Source organism: Telopea speciosissima, chromosome 1, assembly GCF_018873765.1.
Source record: "Telopea speciosissima isolate NSW1024214 ecotype Mountain lineage chromosome 1, Tspe_v1, whole genome shotgun sequence".
In the NCBI taxonomy this organism is placed as follows: Eukaryota; Viridiplantae; Streptophyta; class Magnoliopsida; order Proteales; family Proteaceae; genus Telopea; species Telopea speciosissima.
In genome coordinates, this window is record NC_057916.1 from 480,357 (window position 1) to 503,703 (window position 23,347).

A 23,347-nucleotide genomic window follows, 5' to 3' on the forward strand; every position below is an offset into this window, starting at 1 on the left:
CTAAATAGAGTTTTGGTTAATAAAAAAGCTACTCTCAAATCTTAATGTATGAGGTGCTATATGTCAATCGGTCGGGCCTAGTTCATTTCAGTCAAATTTAATAATTGGTCCTCACCAATTTAAGGTTTTGTTCAGATTCCATCCCTTTAGGTATCGGGCCTCATAGGTTAGTGAATAAACATTTTTTTTAGGTCAATCGATCGATTATCAATCCATGTACAAACTCAAGGTAATTGGATTACTCTAATTATAATCGGGTTTTAAACAAACTAATTGATTAATAGAATTATATAAACAGTCTTTAAATATGCTATAAATAAGTTAATTGATATAAAAAAGATGCTAATTATCAATCAATTTTAGTTGGACAACCATCAAGCCATCACCTAGTATCAAGAACCGAAGAACGTCAGATTATTAATCAATTGATACTAAAACCCAACACATTTAGTAATCAATCTAACCGGTCTCAATCTTTAACCTATTCAAGTCGGGCCTACAGATGAAGGCCAACTTTTGACACCCCTATGAGATCCCATAAGACATATTTAGGTAATAAAGTAATCGTGTGAGGTCATTTTGTGAGGTTAGCAAAAACCCATTTCTTAAGAATTTGCAACTTCTTTTTACTTTTTTGAATTATTACCTATAAAATATTTTTTCATTGAGCCAACCAGTGTAGTGGAATAAAATTTATTGACCTTAGGGTATAAAGTGCTACTTAGACCTTGGGTTTATTAAGTTATACCCACATTCCTTTTCCATTTATACAATTTATAGCACGTGCTTCGCATGTAGCATTCCTATTATGTATGCAACATATGCAATCAAAAAGAATAAATGTTTGAGATTCACTGTGTGGGTGATAAACCAATAGATTTTATGTAAGTGCACAAAAAACAGTTTTAGTCACAATTTTTAAGAAAGGTTATGAACGTAGTTTTCCCTACCTCTAATTTTTAATAAGTTTAAGGAGAAGATTATATAAACAAGTGGCATAGGGGAGTGCACTAATAAAGTCTATTGGAAAGATTTCATCTATAGAAGGATAGCGAAATTATTTCACATTCGAATGAGAGAGAGAGAGAGAGAGAGCCTTTCCCTTGCGACTCAGAAAATCTTTGGTAATTTGTAAAAAGATTGAAAAGGAATCAATGTGCATGATTAGAATTCTAAATGGGAAGATTAACTAAAGATGGTTCAAACTAGTAAACCCAGTGTAATGTGGTAATTTGTTTTATGAATTTGTAGAGTGAGAGAGTTATTGAGCAAGTGGCATAGGATACCACACCAATAAGGTGCAATAAAATGGTATCATACATTGAAGGACAATGAAGTCATTTCATATGAGGAGGAGAAAGATAGATACAAATGTGCTAACGTATCCTATGACTCAAAGAATCTTTTTCCTCTTGTATAATTAGAAATATATTTTGACAACTGATTTGTAAAAAACAGAAGAGGGTTCTCGGATTAAGCAACACAGATGAGCATACCAATAACATACAATAAAACAAAATCATACATTGAAGAGAAGCAAGGTCATTCCATATGAGGAAGAGAGAGACAGGCATGGAGAAGCTTGTGTACCATACTCTATAGCCCATAATTTTTTTTCTTCAAAAAAACATAGAAAGAATTCTTTTGAGCATGTGCAGAAACATCAACAAAGGTGGAATTTCAACTTTTTACAAGGAGGTAGTGCGATCATTTTGCATCCTTATGTACCGGCGCAGAGGCCATGGTGTCTTTTAGTTTTTGTCTTTTATCAAGAAAAATAATAGGAAAAAGCATTAAAGTAATTAAGATAGACTATTACTGTAATTGTAGAAAACTTTTTCCTGTTTTAGGTGACGTCATCGAAAGCCACTGAACATAGAAAACCCTAACCTGGATAAACATTCCCGTCATCCTCCCAGTCATGGCGTCATGCATCCTTCCATGGATATATGCATGTGTATGTGGAAAAGACATCAATGCCAATGCTACAAAACTAAACATGCATGATGCATGGTAGGGCATGACATGGTTTTGGGTCACGTGTTACGTCCGTCGACGGCTAACTACCGGTTAGTCCGTTAGTAAAATGGTCCCCCATAAGAAGATTCTCAGTTTCTTACCCTATAATCTAAATTGCAGTTGAGTTCCAACTGGGTATGTCGCGAGTCACCAAAAATCATAAGCCAACTGTTTGACTTGTCCAAGTGAAAATCGATGCATTAGATCTGGATCGTTTGGGGTCGGCTCCATAAGTCATTTCTAGTTATGTGACATAGAATAAAGTTGTTATCGGAGGTACATACCAAAAGTTAGATGGGACAGGGTTTTGGTTCGTTACAATGAAATTCTTTTCTTTCCACGTCAGTCCTAATAGCTGTATGTGGAATTGTATATTGGATCTCTGCTCTATCGAATTTGCCAAGCCAAGCCACGCCACGTGGAAGGATCTTAGAAGCACATCCAAATCCCATTTATGATGTCCACTATTTGCCACTTGTTATGATCGTATGACAGGGTAACACCATTGACCAAGTTACCCATTGACTACCATGGTCCACCCTAAGCCGGCCTCTCTCAAATAAATCAAACAAATGGGTCCAACTGGACATTGATGCTTATTATATAAACATTCGTTTTTATATATTAGCATGATTTATCAAAAAAATATATATATATTTATACGTATTAGCACGGGAAATTGAAAATATATGGCCATGGTAGTAAAAAAGGTAAGGGTGTCAATTTGGGATCAGAATCTTGAATCATCATAGATTTGTTACTAAATGGGACTGTTTTAGAAGTTGATGTTGGAATCGATTATTGTATGGGATAGGTTTTGCAAAACAGTTAAAACGAAAGATCGATAATGGACTGATTGGAATCATAGACCGTTTAAAATATATTTTAACTTATTTAAGGTTAGTTAATACTTGATAACTATTACATGTATAAAGATTTTGAATTACAATGAAAATTATAGATTGTGTCAAATAAAAATAGTTAAAAAATTAGAATTAAATCATTACATTATTAAATGAGATTGGATCCTAGTTTTGAAACCGTTTAGTATATGATATGATTCTAGGATTGATCTTCGTGATCGAAATTGATAAAATAAATTTCTGACTATCCAAAACCATCATATTCAACATTCTTACAATATACAGATCATATCTAGCATATTTCTATTTATCCCAAACATTGACGGAAATCCAATGAGTCTGGATCAACTCTCCGTACATAGAGTGTAATGACTCTTCAAGAACAGTGATAATGTGCCTAGCTTTTTCCTTTTACAAATGCCCTCCCAAATGCAATGAAAGCAAAATGACACATGTTGTCACAAATCAGTATGTGAAACATTCATGTACGAGGAGCTGTTCCAGGCTCGAATCAAATTGCAGGAAAAGATTTGCAATGTATGTTGAACTACATGCTCAATATCATATCATTCCTTCCTTGTTATTCTACCTAAGTTGGCGGAAATACTGCATTTTTGGGAAATATCATGTCCTATTTTCCATTTTTTATTTGGGTAGCAAAGCATATCATGTCCTATTTAATTTGTTGGAGACTGGCAGTGGTTAGGGTTCGCATGCGTTGAGGGGTGCACGCTAGAGATTTCCAATAAATAGAGAGGGCCCACTTCTAGTCAAGATGTTGGTTCCATTGTGAGCGTATCCCTACCGTCCGCCCTTACGTACAGGCGCATGGAATTAGCAAATCTATTTTCTTTCTAAAATATATTTAAAATGTTTTGGCTAATCATGGTAGGGTGAAATTTTATGTCCTCCAATGGATGAAAGTAGTATTTTGCATATTTTCCCTGCCCATGTGCAGTTTCAGACGAATAGCAAAATCCCTTTTGAAATATGATAATAGGAGAAGGGGCATTTATGACATATCATCCCTTCACATGAACAACGATATATAGAGAGATTTGTAATTTCATTTTTGAGGTGACATTGTGTACAACTTTTTCTCATTTTTTTGTAAACCTTTTAGTGTACTCTGAGCTAAGAGTTACCTCTATGACATATCAAAAAAGGGTTTCTTGTATGGCCCATAAGACTAAAATCTCTTGCTCACATATTTAGTCCAAACAAAAATTACCCAAGTGGTAAAATAATGCCTTAGAAATCTAAAAATGCCAATAATGATTAATATCTTTTTTTTTTCCATAGAAATATAATAAGCCTTAATGGTGCATAATTATACATGGGAAGTTATACGATCAAAGTAGTCTATATATAGACTTTGCTATGTAGCCACTCGAAACAAAGGATGCAATTTGCGTTATTAAAAAAAAAAAAACAAAAAAAAAAACAAAGGACGCAGCCGGGCCTAGGCTCAGCTCGAGGTTCTTAGGGCTCAGTCCATGCCCAAACCTGCTGGGGCAAGGTAGCCCGGATTCCACCCTATTTTTGTCTTTTCTGATTTTTACACAAAAGAAAATAAATTTTAGGAAAAGAGTTCTTTGGGGAGAGCGTGGCCACTGCGTCCAAAGGTCAATGAGAATGCGTGTGAAAGCATCAATTGGGCAGACATTTTAGCCTTTCATGGGGGCGACAATCATTTTGCCCGTGTGTCTGGCGCAACGGTTCATTGCAAGGGATCTTCAATTTTACTAGTTATACTACATTAAATATGATTTTTGAAACAAATAGTCTCTCTTATGTTTCGCTTTTAGATATTTTCAAAACTCTCTCTTACCCGTAGTGTTCTACATTGCTTTTTAGGTATGGGAAGGATGAATTTTTCATCCTCTTATGGGTGATCTTATCACAACTTAATCTTTTTCGTTTCAAGATTCAATTTGATGAAACAGGTATTTCAAGCGTAGTCCAGTGATTACTTTGGTCGGGGTGAAATTGGAAAGCGATTACAGATAGGCTCAATCAAAACACAACTAAGCCTAAACTCCCATCAATATCCTAATGCATAGCCTTAGCCTTTCTTCGTTTATTTATTTCCATTTGCATGAGACTTTAACTTTCAATAATACCAAGCTCCACGTATTTTTTTTTTTTTTTTGTATTCAGTTTACATAAATACAATGAAATTAATTGTATGATGATATGATGACGACATGGTGATGACAACAAACTCGACCCCATTCTTTCAACCAAAAAAAAACTCGGCCCCATTCAAATCAGTGTTCTAAATTCTAATTATCGGTATCGTATCTAGTCGATACGTATCAGTATCACTAGAACCTGATACCAATACAGATTGGCCGATAACCGGTTACAGTCTATCAAAGTTTTCATCAACAAGGATCAAGGTATCGATAATCAACTTCCAAGCTGGTTCCTCATCATCAACAAGTCAGAATGAAGAAGTAAGGCGGTTGTAAATCGGGGCTTTCCAACACCATCAAGAAAAAACAACTAAGCACCTGCAATCGATCAATATCGGGGGCAGTTTGTTCTGAATAAGAGGGATTCCGCTCGCCAATCTGGGAGTGTCCGACAACGCCACAACCCTTCATGCCCTAAGTCCACTCAATCGAGAACCAACAGGGGCACCATGCCATTCAAAGCCTTGCGGTATCGGTAGCGGAATGGGGAAGGTAGCTTGTACTACAGAGATGATAAAATATAGCAAAACCTATACCAAGAATTGGTTCATGTAAGATTTGACATGGAGAAAGGGCAGAGCCTCACCTTGCAGCAGGAAGGCATTCGTTGCTGGGAGGGGTTCCAAAATATCTAGACGAAGGGAGGAGGAATTCAATACTCCGATCTTCCTAGGGATTAATCAATAGCTAGGGGTTTTGAATCAAAGCATGGGCATCTGCAACCATAAGAGGGTCAGTCTATACATATCGAATCGGTAGACACTGATACCGACCAATGGTATCAGCCAATACATGGTCATTTTTTTAGGAAAATTTACATCTACCACCCTTGTGTTTTCAAATAATTACGTCTACCACCACTAGAATTTTAAAAATTGAGTGCTAACTTTGTTAGTTTTATTTTGAAAAGACAATTTTACCCTTTTTTATTTGTTATTAATAAACTCACCCCTCACCCACCCTTGTTACCATTGCATACCTTGTTATCTAGAGCGACAAGGGTTGGGAGTCGACGACCTTTCATTTTGCTACTACCTGCTGCTTTGGCGGAAGTGCTACGCTTGATTTTTGAGTTCTTAAGTCTTCAGATTTCAGTTGTGTTGAGCCGAGTACCTACGCCACAAGGTTGCAGTGATTAGAGCTCTAGTTAAGCCTTTTTTTTTGGATAAGTTCCAATTAAGATATACGATCTTGACCTACAACAAGATCACAAGTCAGCTTTTTCTCATTACCTATTGTTGAAATTGAAGTCTTTCTACCTAAAATCCTAGTAACTGTATTCCTAATCCCTACCGTGTTATTCTCTAATGTTTCAATGTCTAATTCTGGTCTTTCTAAGCTTTTCCTAGATGGATATCCAATCCAACCTATTGCACCACCGATCAAATTAACAACTTTGTGGTCGCATCTCTGAAACCAAGATAGAACAATAATAGCAAGCCAGAAGAGCACCCGATCTACCCCAACACCTCTGGTGGCAGAGCCTACCCATATGTTACTCCACTGCCAGTCCCAGACTCATACTACAACTCATACGCAGCTTCACCGCCAATCCCTAGCTCATACTACAACCCATAACCAGGTCTGCCCTCAAACGACCAACGGCGGGACACCTTCCTCCGCATCTTGGCAATCACAATCATCGCAGTAATCATCATCATGGGAGCTGTCTCCTTAAGCATCTGGCTCATCATCAGCCCTCGCGTCACAGAGTTTCAACTTGATTCGACCTCTAAACCAATGTTGTTCCACCAAAGGACTCCTACGTTGCGGTGATCTAATTCCCTGTTCCCTGACGACCACCACTAGCCCCAAGTTTTGTGGGCTCTGAAAATGGTTATCATCTTTGTTTTCTTCTTCTGTGAAATGGTGCTAGCGTGCGGTGGGGTGGTGGATTGGGATAAAGGGGGTTTTGCAGAGGATGTGTCGGCGGCGGCTTTTCCTTTTGAGACGATGGTGTTTCAGACAAATGGGGGTAAATATGTAAAAACACCTTCATTAAAGGTATTACAGACATTTAGTTAAATATTTGGGCAATGACATCATCACTTAACTGTTCTCAGGGGTACGCTTGTAAGAATCTTTCAAAATACAAGAGAGGTTTATGAAATAGACAAAATTTCAAGGGTGATAAACGTAATTGTTTGAAATCACAGAGGTGATAAACATAAATTTTCCTTTTTTTTAATTTAAAATCCATCCAATCCTGGACTTATATGATATAATACCAGACCAATATGGACATATCACGAGAGACCGATACGGCCTTCCATAACCATAAACTTGTCCATCAGGAACAATCACTGTTGTATTCTGTGAGCCCATCTTATTGTTCTTGTAATAATACTTTGGTATGAAGGGTCTGGTGACTGGTTTTAGGGCAGCAAACAAGACACCTAGTAGGCCTCATCTTCCAAGAGCATGTGCAGAGTTTCAGTCCGATTCCCACTAGGCAAAATAAAACACAAAGAATCATTGAGGAACACCCTGATCGTAATAATAAATCGGTTATGGAGTTTATTTCAGTATTTAATCTCACAATTGATTGGACAGTGATGACTGGCATTTTCATATCTTATAGGGCTGTGAGCAAACCAAGGACCTAAAAACACAAATTTCTAGTTGAATAAAGGGTAAAATGCATCATCAAGAACGCATTTGCAGAACATCAATTATGTATAGGTCATCCACCTTGGTGACATTATTACCCCATTCAGAGCAGCTCAAAAAGTCACAAGCCTAGGTGTCAAGTTGCAGAGGCAATTGATACATGAATTGATAGTTCTTTAGACAATGAAGCACTCTACGTAGTTGATCTGCATCATTAACTTCCACCTGCTTAAGCTTAAGTAGCAAAAGAAATTGATATATTGATTCAGCTCTGGATTGCTTTTAGGCCCTGAAGCACTCTACACAGTTCATCTGCATTATTGATTTCCATCCATTCTAGACACCCTTAAGCTACAACATACACATACACCAGAGTCTAAACACGACAGGTAAGCAGAAATGGCTACCGTGATTTAATGGTTCGAGTTTCAGGGGCCCCCAACGACCTGCGCCACCAGATTTGAAATGCTATGCTGAGATTGGGACACTCTGTGCCATGACTAGAAAAACAGCGAAGCCATTCCATGAACAGAGAGTGTTGCTGCTTCAAGGGGAGGGTCAGAAGCGCATGACCCATGGCTTCCTCCAACTCATTCACATCAAGCCCCTTCCTGCACCTCCGCAACCAACCAAAGTCCACCAGCATCGGCCCAAACCATACCTGAAGAACCCTACACCTTACCTCAGACCGGCAATGCAATTTCCCTCTTCCCAATGCAATGAATATGCAAGCTGAAATCCGACTGAGCTCATACCTGACCATTGGAGATGCCTTTTCATGCATCGTCACCAACTGTATTTGGTCCGCCCATGTAGTGACAAAATCTTCAGCCATTTGCCGATCCAGTAGTATCTCTAGAAGCCAATTGATGTTGTCAACTTGCCTTGACATCCGCTCGATTAATGGCCTATCCATATCTTTTTCTGTTAATCTCTCCTCAGTAACAGAGTTACAGGCCTCCTCAAAGACACCGAGCAATGAACCCAGACATGACTGACAAACAACATAGATATCCTCCTTGTCAAGACTAACAGTCTCCTTGTCATAGACTGAGCTCTTCGATAGCAGACCCTTGACCAAGAACTTGAGATCCCTCCTAGCATTAGCATTGGCACCTCTGGTGATTGACCAAACCAGCTGCATGGCCAAATGTTGCTGGGTGTTGTTTACATGTGGCGAATAGAGCCTCGCCAGCACATTTCTAGCTGTTGCATCATCAAATGTAAATCTGGCAAAAACTTTCTTCAGCTTCTCCTCTTCATGCTCAGTCCAAGGAACAGCTTCAAGATATTTCAAACAAGAGAATACCCCTTTGGTAAAGATGATACCCACCGACACCTAATGAGTTAGAAGAGAAGGGAGCTTATGAGTCACCAATGCTTCAAACTATCTATAGAAAATAAGAACTACAAAAATTCCATTAATACAATTCACTAGAAAAGAATCAAATTAATCAGGCCATGCCTCGAAAAGAAATTAAAATAATTTAAGGAATATAAAGTGCAAAAGATGAATTCTGAAATCCTAAATATCAGGCTCCTGTAACGAAGTGGAAATCTATGCACCCTAATAGAAAAAAGTAGTTAGTTTACTCCCAAGCCCGCAAGGTCAAACCATTTACTTTCTTTCTTTCCTGCTTTTAAAACATTAAAAGATTTGAACAGAAAATTCTAATTGGTTACTACATTTTTGGAGTTTTCAGTTTCAGGAAAGCAAAGTCTATCTAGGAAACTTAAGGAAAAAGTTATGAAACTACTCTCTAAGGCTACGTTTGGAAACCAAAAAAGAAAAGAAAAGTTAAGAAACAATATAATAAGACAAAAACTATGATGACACAATGATTGATTTATGTGTCTATCTCTCTCCTCAAATTCAAATTTTTTTTGAATTTTTTATTTATTTTTCTTGGCTTCCAAACACAGCCTAGGAGAAAGTTAAGAAACTACTCTCTCTCTCTCTACCAAACTTGTTAGGAAAACATCCCACCTCTCTCTTCATCTTAAATTTCCAAGCACAATGCCTTAAAAGGTGATCATACATGAGGTCAATATGATGCACGATTATGCAAAACAACTTACAAAATCGCAAATAAGTGATGCATTCAAGAAGAAAGGAATGGACTGTAGAGTAGGTTTGACTTGTTTGTAAGAAACTTAGAATACATGGGTGAAAATATCAATTGGTGCATATGATTGCACACGTTCTATATTGTTGAGTTCATTGCTGCATTGAAGAACTTTTATGGAAGTCATTTGACTACCAGGCACTGTAATGAGGAGGAACAGTTACCACTTTCAATTAATGGTATTTTTTCTTAAGTGATAGTTAAACCATCAGAGCTAGAATATGTCCAACTCTCATCGCCTTCTGCTTAGTCTTTGGATCTCTCTAGTATAGTGCAAATATTGCTACTCCCTATGGCGTGTTGGCAGCAGAAGAGGTTTCTTTCCACAGGGTTACACTTACTCATGATTATTGTTATGCTTCACAGGATGGGTTGATTTTCACAGCTGTTGTTTCCCCAAACCAAAGCTATGATACTGGTGACTAATTGCTTCAATAATTTGCAGCATGATGGCATTGACTTGCAAGGGTAATGTCAGCCACTCAAATCTGTAACTCTGTTGATTTTCATGGTTCGTAGAGTAGGTTATAGATGGAAACTTCAAGCCCTGTCCCACCCTGTGGTATGAGTCTGTGAGAGAGAGAATCAAACACTTCTATTTTCCTGAAAGAGGAAAGTTGTACATTATTAGCAGGCCTTATGTAGGAGTACACCTGTTGTTACAACAACAGCAACAACAACTCAACCTTATCCCAACTAAATGGGGTCGGCTACATGGATCCTTTCAAAACAAAGTAGGGAAAACTGAGGTCCTCACAAAGGGAAAGGAAGGCACGAGGAATGAAGAATAAAAATGAAGAAATGAGATAAGAAAAGTGGGAAATGGAAAATGAAAACTGAAAGTAAGAGGAAAGAGGATAGCACAGAAAATCAAGAAAATCTCAGCTACATGATATCGACAATGTGGATCCTTGCCCTCCAATAGACTCTATCTGAGGTCATAATTGGCACAAGACCCAGACTATGCATGTCATTCTTCACAACCTCACTATGGTCATTTTAGGCCTGCCCCTAGCTCTTTTAGCTCCTTCAATCGGAATCAGATCACTCCTCCTTACTAGGGTGTCCTCAGGTCTCCGTTGCACATGGCCAAACCACATCAAACGATATTCTCGGAGCTTGTTGTTAATCGGGACAACTCCCACATCAGCTCTAATATGTTCGTTCCTCACTTTATCCTTCCTAGTTTTGCAACACATCCATCTGAACATCCTCATCTCTACAACACATAACTTCACTATATGGCACTTCTTAACTGCCCTCCGCCCCATACATCATAGCAAGTTGGACAACAGTTAGTAGATGAATTCCGGCTTCCATCCAAGTTCTGGACTTTATCACCTATAAAGGTTTTACCATTCCAGCTCACACACTCACCCCCCCCCCCCCACAAAAAAAAAATCTCCAGGAAAGGAAAAACTGAGGCCATGTCCACTGTAGCTATAACTTCTTTGGTAAAGCTAGAGAATTATTTATGAACTTTTGACTGCTGCATGATTACTTTAATAAATTTTGGAGTTGTTTTATCAATTAACAATATAGACCTCTCTGCCTGTATTTGGTTTACTTCCAGCAAAATTTGGAAAGTATTCCTATTCCATATATGCTGCCAAGTCCTACACCTCCTACTGTTGCACTTTAGTGCAATGGCTAATAAATGTCACTACATTGTTTGATTCCAAAACCATTTTTCATGTAGAAGATCAACTGCTTGTGGTTTCTTGATTTTTCAGTGATTAAATCGTGCCTCACCTACCCATCAAACAAGGGGTTAAATGACATCCCAAGTGCCTAAGAAAAGAAGTAATGAACTATTGTAGATAATTCATCAATATGAAAGTATAAAATAAGAAAGGAAGCAATGAACATAAACTTGGATTTCTTTATTTTTTTTAATATTTTATGACAACTCCTTAATCTTTTCTTTATAGCTCATAGAAGTGAACCTATATTGTAACTCCTCTCCCCCCCCCCCCCAAAGGTATCTTCTTTGTCTTAATGAAGCCTATGCCAAATTGGAAATTAGTTTAGGCTCCCTTTGAGCTGAATAGATTGAATTTTAAGACTCCATTTTCTGTATGAAAATAGTGGAAATAATTTTGGTAGATAGGTTATGTTGGGGATATGGCTGTTGGTGTTGTCATGGTTATCAACACAGTCAGGATCAACACACTCACACAATGTGATCAATACAGTCAAAAAGACTTGCACATAATAGTTGATTACACAGTGCTGGACAGTAATGCAGTGTAGCAGATATATGGCGGACAGTCAGCATACAGATGGCAGTACAGAGTACAGATACAGTACAGTGACAGATGTGACAGAGCAGTGATAGTGGTGGTACACATGCGTCAGTGATTTGGCAGCCTCTGGACAGGTGTGGCAGCATATGATGGTGTTTTGCAGTAGTGTACATGGTTGTAGAGTATCAGATATTATGTGGCAGCACTGGTAGTGACAGACATGATATGAACAGTTTTTGTATGTGTTGGAATTGATGTCAACACCAGTGTCAAGACAGTGATGCTTCAATGACTCGGTCTATGATTTATATTGGCTCACGGATTTATGGATCAGTTTTTATGACTCGATCTATTCTTTGGTTCAGCCGCATTGTGAGGACTTGTGGAGTTACTTGGCTCAAGCATGAACCAATCTCGACAGCTTTGTGATTTCAGCCAAGTGGAACATGAAGTCAGCAGGATATGGTGATGTGGCAGCATCACAAAAAATAAAAAGAGGAAGTGGCATTCCAGGTATTTCAAACAAGTTGGAGTTAAAGGAGATAAACCAAGTTTATGGCCTTTAAATTAACATTTCAGCAGCTATATAGCATATATTTGAGCATTACATCAGCAAGTATATACATGAGTGGACAGTGAATCAGTGATATCATCATCTCAAGTCCTCATGTGTGGCCAGCAAAGCTACTATTCAAGTATATACATAAATAAATTGTTGGACAGCAATTTAAGCATTATAAAATGATGAATCAGCTGGTTTTGGTCTTTGATACAGTACAGCAGCATGAAGAAGTGGATAATAGAAGGGTTTAGTCTATTGGACAGCATGTTCAGTCCTAATCTAATTAGGATTCTCTTTTACAAGCTCGGGTTGATCAATTTACATTTCAGCAAGCACTTTGCTTATGTACATGAAGTCATCAAGCACTAATAGAGAGAGGACTGTTTAAATAATTTTTAAGCAAGGTGGGCACTCCAAGAGAGGTCACGTTTTATATTCCAACATGGACTCAGACAGCTGTGGCAAGGTAAGTTGAATAGGAGTGAAACATTTGGTAGACTGAAATTGTATTCAATTGATGGCCTCTCTATATGAATATCCAAGAGAAAGATAGCAGCAATTGGAAACAAGATGAGTCTAATAAGGAATCTTTGTAGCTAAAGTAGGTTTCCTTCTGTCACGGATAGCAAGTTCCTTTTTTCCACAAAAGGAATGCTTGCAACCCAAGATTGAAAAAAAAAAAGGAAAAAAAGAGGAAACTCAAGTTTTTTTTCCCTCACGCACAAGCTTGGCTGCCGACCTATACTATATAAAAAAGGGGAACACGGCAGAACATAATGATCTCTCCATTCGCTGCAGATCTATAAAACGAAGGAGAAAAAAGAGAGAGCCTGGGCAGAACATTGTATCTCCTCCCATTGCAGCAGATTTGTGAGGGAAAAAAAGGGACTGCCAGCTGCAATGTTAAAATATTGAAAAGAGAGAGGGTTTTTGTGGGACAGCAGAATCGTGAGCGTTTAAGGAATTGAGGAGCAGATCATCTGAGAAGGAGCTGAGAGATATCCGGGTTGTTGCCAAGGTGTTTCGAAGAACATTGATTAAAGGAAGCAAGCCAATGCTCCTACCCAGATTTTAAGATTGATGAAAGAAGAAGAGGTTGAGCTGCTACTGCAATGGTGTTTTGCTGAAACAAAATCTGATATCTATGTTGCTTTCATAGGAGTGTGAGAAGAAGAGAATTTGAGACACAAATAGAACCTGAGAGATGCTGTTCATTCATTTATTGTTGCAACACTTTGATGCTGTGCTGCTGCCATGATTTGAATCTAGTTGCTGCTACCATTCACTGAAAATCAAAGAGTTTGAAAGAAGTTTTCACTGCAATTCTTATAATCTGCCGTAGCAGAGTATTGATGTTGCCCATGTGTTAAATCTGAGAACACTGTTGCTGCCATATATGCTATTGGGTTGAGAATCTGAAATTCTGAGAGAAGTTGATGTTGCCGTGGTTATATCTATATACATTGAAGTTTGGAGCACACTCATGTTGATTTCTATGCATCGGGGAAGCATTTACCAATTGGATTACATAAGTTGAGGTAATTTGCACCGCAAATCCCTATTTTATTTGTTCCAGAGTTTTGTAATTGTTGAAAAAACCTAGACCATGTTTGCAAGGGAGGGGATTTGATTATTTTGATCTTTAATTGTAAACCTAGAAAGTTGTGAATTGTCTAGGGTTGAGATTGTAGTCCTTGCCTTTGCGTCGTCAAAGGTTGAAGCAAGACGGTGTTCCTGAGTCGTTGTTGCGGTTGAAATACACCAATTGGGATTGTTGTCCTCGCACTTGTGTAGGCAAGTGTTGAAGCAGGATATGGTTTTCCTTAGCTGTAGTTGGTAGTTAAAAATTCACTAGTGTGAGTAAATGCTAAGGTCGGTTAGACCATTACTATCATTTCTATGATGTGGAGTCAGCGGCCTAGCTCATTCAACTCAATAAATTAACCTCCTTATCCATTTCTATAAATTTTCTTATGGATTTTAAACAGATAAATTGAAAACGGTGCTACAGAATCGAAATGAGCAGTACCTCCATGCAGAGTTACAGTTCTACAGAACCCAAGAGGAAAATAAACAAATGAACAAAGAAGTTAGAAGAGGCTCACCTCCAGTATATCAATAGAACGGGAGACTCCGACCTTGATAAGTCGCCTGGTGATATCTTCCTCAAACATAAGCTCAATGGTCTGCTGAAATATTCCGAGATTTGCAACATCAGGCACTTCGATCCTACAGAGATTGGCAGCGGAACTCCCTCCGGAACCCTTTCGAGAATCTGAGATCAACTCCGCAAAGACTGAGCTGTTCGCGGACAGCACCTCCGAATCCAACTCCAAAATCAGACAACCCCCATTCTTACCTTTCAAGCTCAACCTCACATCGAACGCCCCACAGCAACTCCCTTGATCCTTGGCCACATGATTGTTCAGAGCAAAGGACGAAAAGGAGGAGGCAGGGAGAGCGACAGATGAAGCTCCAGCTCCAGCTCCCTTGGGAATCGTCAATTTATCTGGGGATCCCAACTGAGCACCCACATCGGCAACATTGCAAGTGTGGATGGCAGTGTCGGAGTCGATGGGAGAAACCCTTCCAGGAGACAAGATACGACGAGGGTCGATGCGGCCAACCAAGCCCAACCCAGTTCTATTGCTGCTCTGAGGAGAACTAGGGAATGACCCACCACCAGATTTGGATAGGACATCAGATTTCTGAGGGGTTTTGGGGTGAGAGGCGCTCAGGTTTTCGGGGCCGTCGGAAGAAATGCCGAAGGAACAACACCAACTCCCGCGGAACCCACGGCCTTCACGCTCACGGCGAGACTGACCTTGGGCATTCCTCCGGTGGCCGGAGTCTCCCATTGATGAACTCTCTCGTTTATTCTGTTAATTATTGTGGAGATGGAGTAGCCAAGGGAGGAACTAGGGCTTGAACTTGTAGACGCATCGAACAGAGACGTAAGACTGGGAAATAAGGACGGAAGAGTTTGCTTGTCTTATAGGTTTTTGTTAATTGTCGGGGGTTATGGATTCTTCTTCAGTTATGCTCGGCTGAGCGAAGGAAAAGATAAAACGAATCTGATTTTAATTTTGTGAGATTGAGAGGAGATTCCTGAGTATTAGTAGTGGAATCCAGATGCAGTTGCAAAAATAAAATTGCAGGCCGGGTGGAGGGCTGGAAGCACAGTCTCACTCACAGTTGAGATGATAAGCCCATTGCCTACTTGTTGGATCCTGTATCTTTCATTCTTTCCCCATCTGATTCAGTTATTAGCGAAGCTGCTAACTTGCGCTGTAGACTGTAAATGTAGCTGCGTAAGTGGTGGCCTGGTGGGTGGGGCGCGGCTCCTCTGTCTTTTGTCGATTTATAACCGAACCAAAATCCGGATCAAAACCACCAGTTTAAAATCGAACCAACAATAGGTTCGGCTTTGGTTTTTTGAAAAAAATGGAATGAAATTCGGTTCAGTTTCGATTTTACAGGTAAAGCCATCGATTTAAATTAAAACGAATACATAGAACCAAATAACATTGAATCAAAATGGCTTGATTTTGGTTCTAGGTTTTTAAAACTATTCGGTTTCAGTTCATGCATAATGAAGCTCGAACCAAACTGATGAAAGGCATAGAACCAAATAATATTGAACCAAAATGGCTTGATTTTGGTTCAAGGTTTTTAAAACTATTCGGTTTCAGTTCATGCATAATGCAGCCTGAACCAAACTGATGAAAGGAAAGAGAGAGAGAGAGAGGTGGGGTCCAGCTTTGGTTCATAATCTCAGTTCGGATCAATGGATATTGGCTGGATCAGATCGGTATTGATTCACTTGTATGCCCAAGGATAAAAAGGTAATAAAAACTAATTTTTTATAATTAAAAAAACAAGGGTAAATGCGTCCAATACCAAGACTGGTACGACATGGCTGATTCACACTCAAGCCCTAGAAATGTCCCTGTTTTTGGATCTTTGGACCAATTCTAGGGTTCTTGAAGGCCGATTCCAATCCAATCTAGATTGAAATCGTCAATGTCCGATTCCGTCTCCGATTCCACAATTTAAAACCTTGGTATAATAGTGTAATGGATTCAACATGTTTATTTGTAATGATCTCCTTGTCCCCTTATAAACCAGAGGGAATTGTGCGTAGGTATTTTTTACTGACATAGGTATGCTAGTGAATGGTTACACTTTTTTTTAAGAGAAAAAGATCTCTACTTGGTGGTGTTTTCTATGCCCTCTCACATGGCACCGTGAAATGACACCTTTGCCCTTGTGTAGATACCTAGGCATGCTCCCCCATTAGCCCTGATGCTTGTGTAGAGGCCATAAGACCAAGTAGAGATCTCTTGCCCTTTATAAAATATCTAAAGGGAAAAAAGAATGCTGCCAGCAGCACCCTCTACGACCTCTTAGATGGGGCACTGAAATGACTACCCTACCCCTCCCCCTTGGAAGCTTTTACGTGCACTCGCAATATTGGCCCCTACGTTGGCAGTATAAAAAATTCTCTACCATACTATAGGTAGGGATGTAAACGGATCGGATTCGGCTCGGATAGTGCTATATCTGCATCCGCATCCGATTAGCTTTCGGACGGATTCGGATAGTGCTAAACGAAAACGGACACGGATACGGATCGGATATTTTATCCGTTTACATGTAAATATAGCTTTTCGAATAACTATAGCCCATCCGTATCCGCATCCGTTTAGCTTTCGGATAGATTCGGATAGTGCTAAACAGATACGGAAACGGATTTCGACTATTCATTTACACCCCTAACTATAGGGTGTGCGGTGCACATCCTGCAGCACAGCAAATAACGTTGAGTAGAGCAACCTACAAAGTGAGTAACCAGGACATCTTTAGAGGGGTTTATGGGGTGGAAGAATTGTTAAGGTGGGATCCATGTGTTGGTGGGGATCTGACAAGAGAGTGAGAGTAGTATCTAATTTTTTGGATATTTTTTCATTATGTTCTAATGTGAGATCAATTAAAAAATTAAGTGCACCGCTAGTGCTAGTGCGATCATGCTGTGCATGAATACTGTGGTCATATGGGATGAGCGGGTCATCACAGAAACAAGGAGGAAAAGAAGCCATCATATCCCTAAGCAATTAAAAAGATAATTTCCTGGGGGCTAAACCCGTTTGCAATACTGGGAGAGACAAGGGTCCTAAACACGTACGGTTCTTCCAACCTGGTGTTCCTCAGGACATCAATCTCCTATGCAAATATATGGCCGTGGAAATTACAAGATAAAAGCAAAGAAATAAACAGCAAGTAAACCAACCTGTGTGTGTGCTAACCGGAACTCTAGATCGATAAAACGACCTTCGCAGTACTCAAAGGGGGTAACCCTTAGCGATCTATCACTTCGCAGATAGTCTTCGGTTGTGTGCGCATAAGTCTCAACAAAGAACAGAAAGGAAATACAGGAAAGAAATTTCAAATTTCAATATATGTGCATATCCTTACAAGGAGTTGGCAATAAGTCTGCCGCTTTCACTCTGTTGCAGATCCGAAGATAGGATTGACGATCCGTTGTAGATCCTCGATACTATCTAGAGATCATTAACAAATTCTATACCTGTGGTGTCAGGTGCAATTATAAGAAAACAAAAAGAGCGTACTAAAGCTCTGATACCAATTTACATAAGCGGGGATCGATCCTAAAGAAGGTATCGAAATAAAGATAGAAGAGAAGGAGAAGTAGAGAGAGGGGCGAGAGGCGGAACTCGAGAGCTGGCGGAGCTAGGTCTGCTTTCTCTGAAGAAATGAGCTGCCTTATATAGAGGGAGAGGTCGGCTACGGATTCCAAAATTTTATTTCAATTCCGGAATAGTAACTGCTGACGTAGGGCGGCTGGTACTATTCAGCACTGTTCATGGGTCCAGATGACGTCATGGGTGACGTAGGGCGGCGGTACTATTTGTTGACGTCAAGTGACGTAGGGCGGCGGCACTGTTCATGTGGGACCATGCTGATGTCAGGGATGACGTTAGTCTGATCCGAGATTGACATCGTCGTCTTCGTGACCGGCAAAGAGGGGATTGGGCTCGTTGAGGAGAGCCTCATTGGCGGCTTCCTGAGCAGCGAGTTCGGCGGCGTCGGCTGCAGCCATGGTTTCAACTGCTTCGGCAACATCGGCGAGGAGAGTGCCAGGGATGTCGAGAACGGGAGAGAGTGTCTGGAGCTGGTCGATTAGTTGGAAGGTATCGGCAGCAACTTCATCAGGGATCTCGTAATCCATCATGAACTGGGTGACGAAGATTCGTCTTCCGTCTGAGACAAGATAACGGTATCGTGGACAACTGTTGGGATGTGTAAGTCCGAGAGCTTCTTTGTGTAAGGCGATCAAGGACTGTTTGTACAGGCTTTCCGCATGTATCTGCAAATTAGCAATATGCAGAGCTTCGGCTTCATCTGTAACAAGAGAAGGTTCTGCTAAGGAGTAGCAGGAGGCTGGGCGGAGATGCCAGAGCTGATAGGGCTGGAAGAAGAGTTCGCGTTCACACCAGCCGAGGGTGCTGCAAATGGTGAATTCAAGTCCACCAGAGAATCTCCAATTGGCGACAGCATGGGCGATCATAGTCCTGATCATCATGGGCAATTGGTCGAGGACGGTCGTATTATCACTAGAGAAGACCAGTTGGCCTACTAGTCCCCATTCAACAGCAGCAATACTCCATGGTTCGGAGCCAGGGTAGAAGATAAGTCGGTCCTGATTATGTTGTTCAGTCCGTATTATATTTTTGGGAAATTCCAGCATAAAATCTTGATAGCGCTGGTATTGGGTATGATCACAATGACGTTGTATCATTGGAAATATTTCCCGGGGGAGAATTTCTTTAGCTTTTAAATATAAACAGATTTTGTATGCCTTATGGAAGAGAGCATCTTTTAAATGATCTTCGACACAATCTGCAATCTGAAGAAAGCTGTGTACTTTCTCAGGGGAAGTAACATCGTCCCAATCAGTGTGTCTAATTGAGTCGAGTACAATAGACTGAAGGCTAAGCTGCTTGGCATAGAAAGATCCAAGAGCCTTAGAGAAGGCGGTAAGAGCAGTACGAAACGGCTTTTTCTGGCCGGCAACCTGCATCTTCCACAAAGTATTCAACTGATGGTACCACTTGGTAGGTATGCCATCATGATGAAAAAAATCAGTGGTGTTGGAGACCGACTGACCAAAAGATGAAGGTGATCAATAGGGGTGAGAAACAGAAAATCCCAGATGGAATTTCCCACCTGTCTTGATTCTATATTTCTTTGTGCGTTTGGGAATACAGAATACTTGGAGACCTCATCTTCTCCATTGTTTCAGAAAAGGGTTTTCACAGATGGACTACAACAATTGGTCATGAAAAGCAAGTAAAACACTCTCAGCTACATAAATATCAACATCAGAAAATTCCGAAACAAATTGAAGGCAAGCCTAATCAATCATCAATCCTAGTATACCTTGCTATGATTGAGAAATTCCTAAACCGAGAGCTTCACAAAATTAAAGTAAACGTGTAATGCTGAAATTAGATTCATAAGTTCTGAGAGAAATGACACATGGAGGGAGAGATGAAGAACGTGTAAAGCTGAAATTGGAAAATTAAAGTTGAGGTTGCAGGGGAGTGCGGGGTGGGTGGGGGGAGCAATCAATGAGAGAGAGAAAGATCATTTTTTTTTCTTTTGCTTTTCTGGCTGAAGTAGTGTTTGTGATGATGGAGCAGCGGGGGTTGCGAGTATGCCAAGGAGGAGCAGCAGCGGTGACCATCGATGCCCTGGTTACTCACTTTGTAGGTTGCTAACCATATGGGAAATTTGGGGATTACTCTAACGAGAGGAGCTTGAAGAAGATGAATCGAGCGTTTAATTTTGGGGGATAACAGTTTCTGCAGATTTATGGCATTGGATAGTCGGAGAGTGAAGAGGACCGAACGAAAGAAAGAAGAAGAAGCAGAAAAAGGAGGAGAAGGAGGAGCAAGACGGAGTTTGCCTTTCTAATATTAGGATCAAATGACTATTTTACCCCCAAATCTTGGGACTTTTGTGCACATGCTCATTAAAAAGCGAAAAAATGAAGTAAAAATAGATTTTTGTCATAATTCATAATGGATTCTATCAGAGTGTTTTGAAAAAGGATCTTATGCAGCCGTGGTGGGAACTGCACCGCTAAACAACAGCAAAAGTAGGGGTAAGGTGGTCATTTCATAGGTGGGTCTCATCTGGGCCTCACATGTGAAATGACCACCTCCCCCCCCTGTATTTTGGGGTGGTTTTTCGAGCTGCAGAGTGCAGCTCCCGCCATAGCTGCACAAGATCCAACTACGAGTGTTTTCTATTATTTTGATGTTTTGTAAATAGAAATAGGATCCATAAATTATAACAAACACTTGTAAAAAACATTTGTGCCATAAAATAAAAATAAAAAGTGATACCAAAGAGGCCCTAAGCAGCTTAGAGAACTTTTTTTTCCCTTTCGTTATCCTTTCAGCACTACCTCTTTGAAAAAGTTTTTCTCTAGGGAACCAGCGGCTTGATGAGAGAAATCTCTCCCTTATTTTTTAGACAAACAAAAAGTAGACTAGGCAATACTTGCAACAACTACATCAGTCATGAAATCTCCAAAAGAGTGTTGGATCAGCCCATTTCTGATCCATTTGCAGTCTGATTAGCCTGATTAATTCAATTAGCCCGTTTAGAACCAAATTAACATGATGAACTTGATCCCAATTATTTCATGAGAAAAATAATTTTACCTCAACTTTATCTTAATATTTTCATTTCAACAAAATCCCACCAACATGTATGTCCCATCTTCCCAAGAAAAATGATCGAATTGAATCTGAAAACATGAATCAAGTCTACTGTTGGGTCCTCTTGACCCCAAACCTAAAAAGCAAGACTAAAGTTTTCCTCTACCTATGGGCTATGGAGTAGGTAGAATCTCCGCACTATTGGTGGTGGTGGTGATGGGATTTGCCCTTCACTGTCGGTGAAATAAAATTCGATCCAACCTAAAATATTGTTTTGTCATTACATTTATAATAATTTGTCAAAAGAGTCAATTCATTCATTCCATTTTAAAACTATTATTATTAAGCTAATTAAGGACTTAATAATATTTGCTTTGGTCCGTTAAAAATACGTGTCGGCAGAATAGACAGGTGCGATTAATCGAGGTAGCAAACGGTTTGACCGCCAAACGATCCAGATGTCATCACTTCTACCTCCATTGAGAGAAAAAAATTCCCCAACCGTCACAGAGACTTTTGTGTCAAAGTGCCTACGTAACCTCTTCTCGTGCCACGTGCCACGTGTCTGGGGTCACCGTATCTTTAACTCGATACACATAAAGAAATCGAAAATCTCCCTCCAAATGGCCCATCTGTCCCTGTCGTGGTGCACTTGCCCACCCTTTGAATTCACCTATATATTTAGGCTCCTCGAGTTCCAGAGAAAGGTCTTTCAATTCCCTCTAAAGCTTGCTTCTCTACTTTCTCGCCCTGTCTAAAGCTTCTCTCTCTATCTCTCTCTAACTTTTCTGTATCTCTCAACCTTTCTATCTTTAAGAAGTAGTTCAAATTAAGAAGATTAGTGTCAGGCAAGGGAAAAAGGAGAGGCATGGATGCGTCTGCAACTTTTCTGATAGAGAGAAAATCATCGATTGAGAATGAGCCCAGGACGCTTAACATGAGTCAACTTCAATTTGCAAGGGTGAGTTGAATTCGTAAGTTTTATATATAATATATGTTCATGGCCTGCCGGGTTTATATCATTCACGGCTGATCGATCGAGTTTAAATCCTCTCCGAATGAATTGCAGGAGGCAGCACTTTATGTTGCGGAAACCACAAGTTTTGAAGAGGCACTAAGAATTTTCACCAAGGTACGTAGCGTAGGAGATGATATGATATGATATGATATGATATGATATGCCACAATTAATTAATTATATTGTAAATTTGGGATGTTTAATTAAGGTACAATATAAAATCTAAATTTGAAGTTATTTAGAACCTTTTGTTTATTTTAATTTAATTAATTCAATAAAGGTTTATTATTAGAATGATAGATAGGGCAAAGTTTTGAGTTTTTAGGTTTGGTTGTTGATTTGAAAATTTTGGTTATGATGATGATTGTAGGGCTTAGAGCCAGTGGTGAGTGCTGTGAAGGACAAAAAGAATTTTTCTATGGACACAACGGAAGATTACTGTGATAGCAGCTTTGCGATAACTCAATGGAGACTGCCACCTGCAGCCGCTGTCCCAGCGATGAGGGATATTGCTTCTCTCCATTAATTTGTTCCTTTTTAATCAATATATGTCCATAACATAACACATGTATATATATATATATAGAGAGAGAGAGAGAGAGAGGATGGAGGATGGATTTTTGTAACCATGGTTTACTACTCAGAGATCATATGAGAGATTACAAATTACGATACACACACATAGAAAGAGAGAGAGAGAGAGAGAGAGAGAGGGGGGACAGGGGGAGGGGCCCTACTCATTGCTTTCTGTATTAGAAAATTCAAGTATCTAACAACAATAAAGTGATATGAATAAACCAGAATTAGAAAATAGAAACTTGCAGAGAGAGAGGGAGGAAGGCGTGCATAAAACGGTAGTTTAGGGTTAAAGAATGGTAAAATTGACAGCAGATATACGCAACGAGGTTACGTGGGAGATCACTGTCCACACACAAGTATCTCTAATCCGTCGTCT

At 39.7% G+C, this 23,347-nt stretch overlaps 2 protein-coding genes across 2 annotated transcripts; one reads left to right on the top strand and one right to left on the bottom strand.

The window, feature by feature from the left end:
- Positions 1-7,828: 7,828 nt before the first annotated feature.
- On the bottom strand, positions 7,829-15,579 carry LOC122639804 (BTB/POZ domain-containing protein At2g13690). The gene is made up of 2 exons (XM_043832787.1): positions 14,730-15,579; positions 7,829-9,029 (listed from the first exon to the last, which is right to left on the bottom strand). The coding sequence occupies exons 1-2, from the start codon at positions 15,480-15,482 to the stop codon at positions 8,094-8,096; spliced, it is 1,689 nt and encodes a 562-aa protein (XP_043688722.1). The 5' UTR covers positions 15,483-15,579; the 3' UTR covers positions 7,829-8,093.
- A 6,635-nt stretch (positions 15,580-22,214) lies between these two features.
- On the top strand, positions 22,215-22,918 carry LOC122672806. Its single transcript, XM_043870301.1, has 3 exons — positions 22,215-22,335; positions 22,444-22,506; positions 22,763-22,918. The coding sequence occupies exons 1-3, from the start codon at positions 22,243-22,245 to the stop codon at positions 22,916-22,918; spliced, it is 312 nt and encodes a 103-aa protein (XP_043726236.1). The 5' UTR covers positions 22,215-22,242.
- Positions 22,919-23,347: the final 429 nt, after the last annotated feature.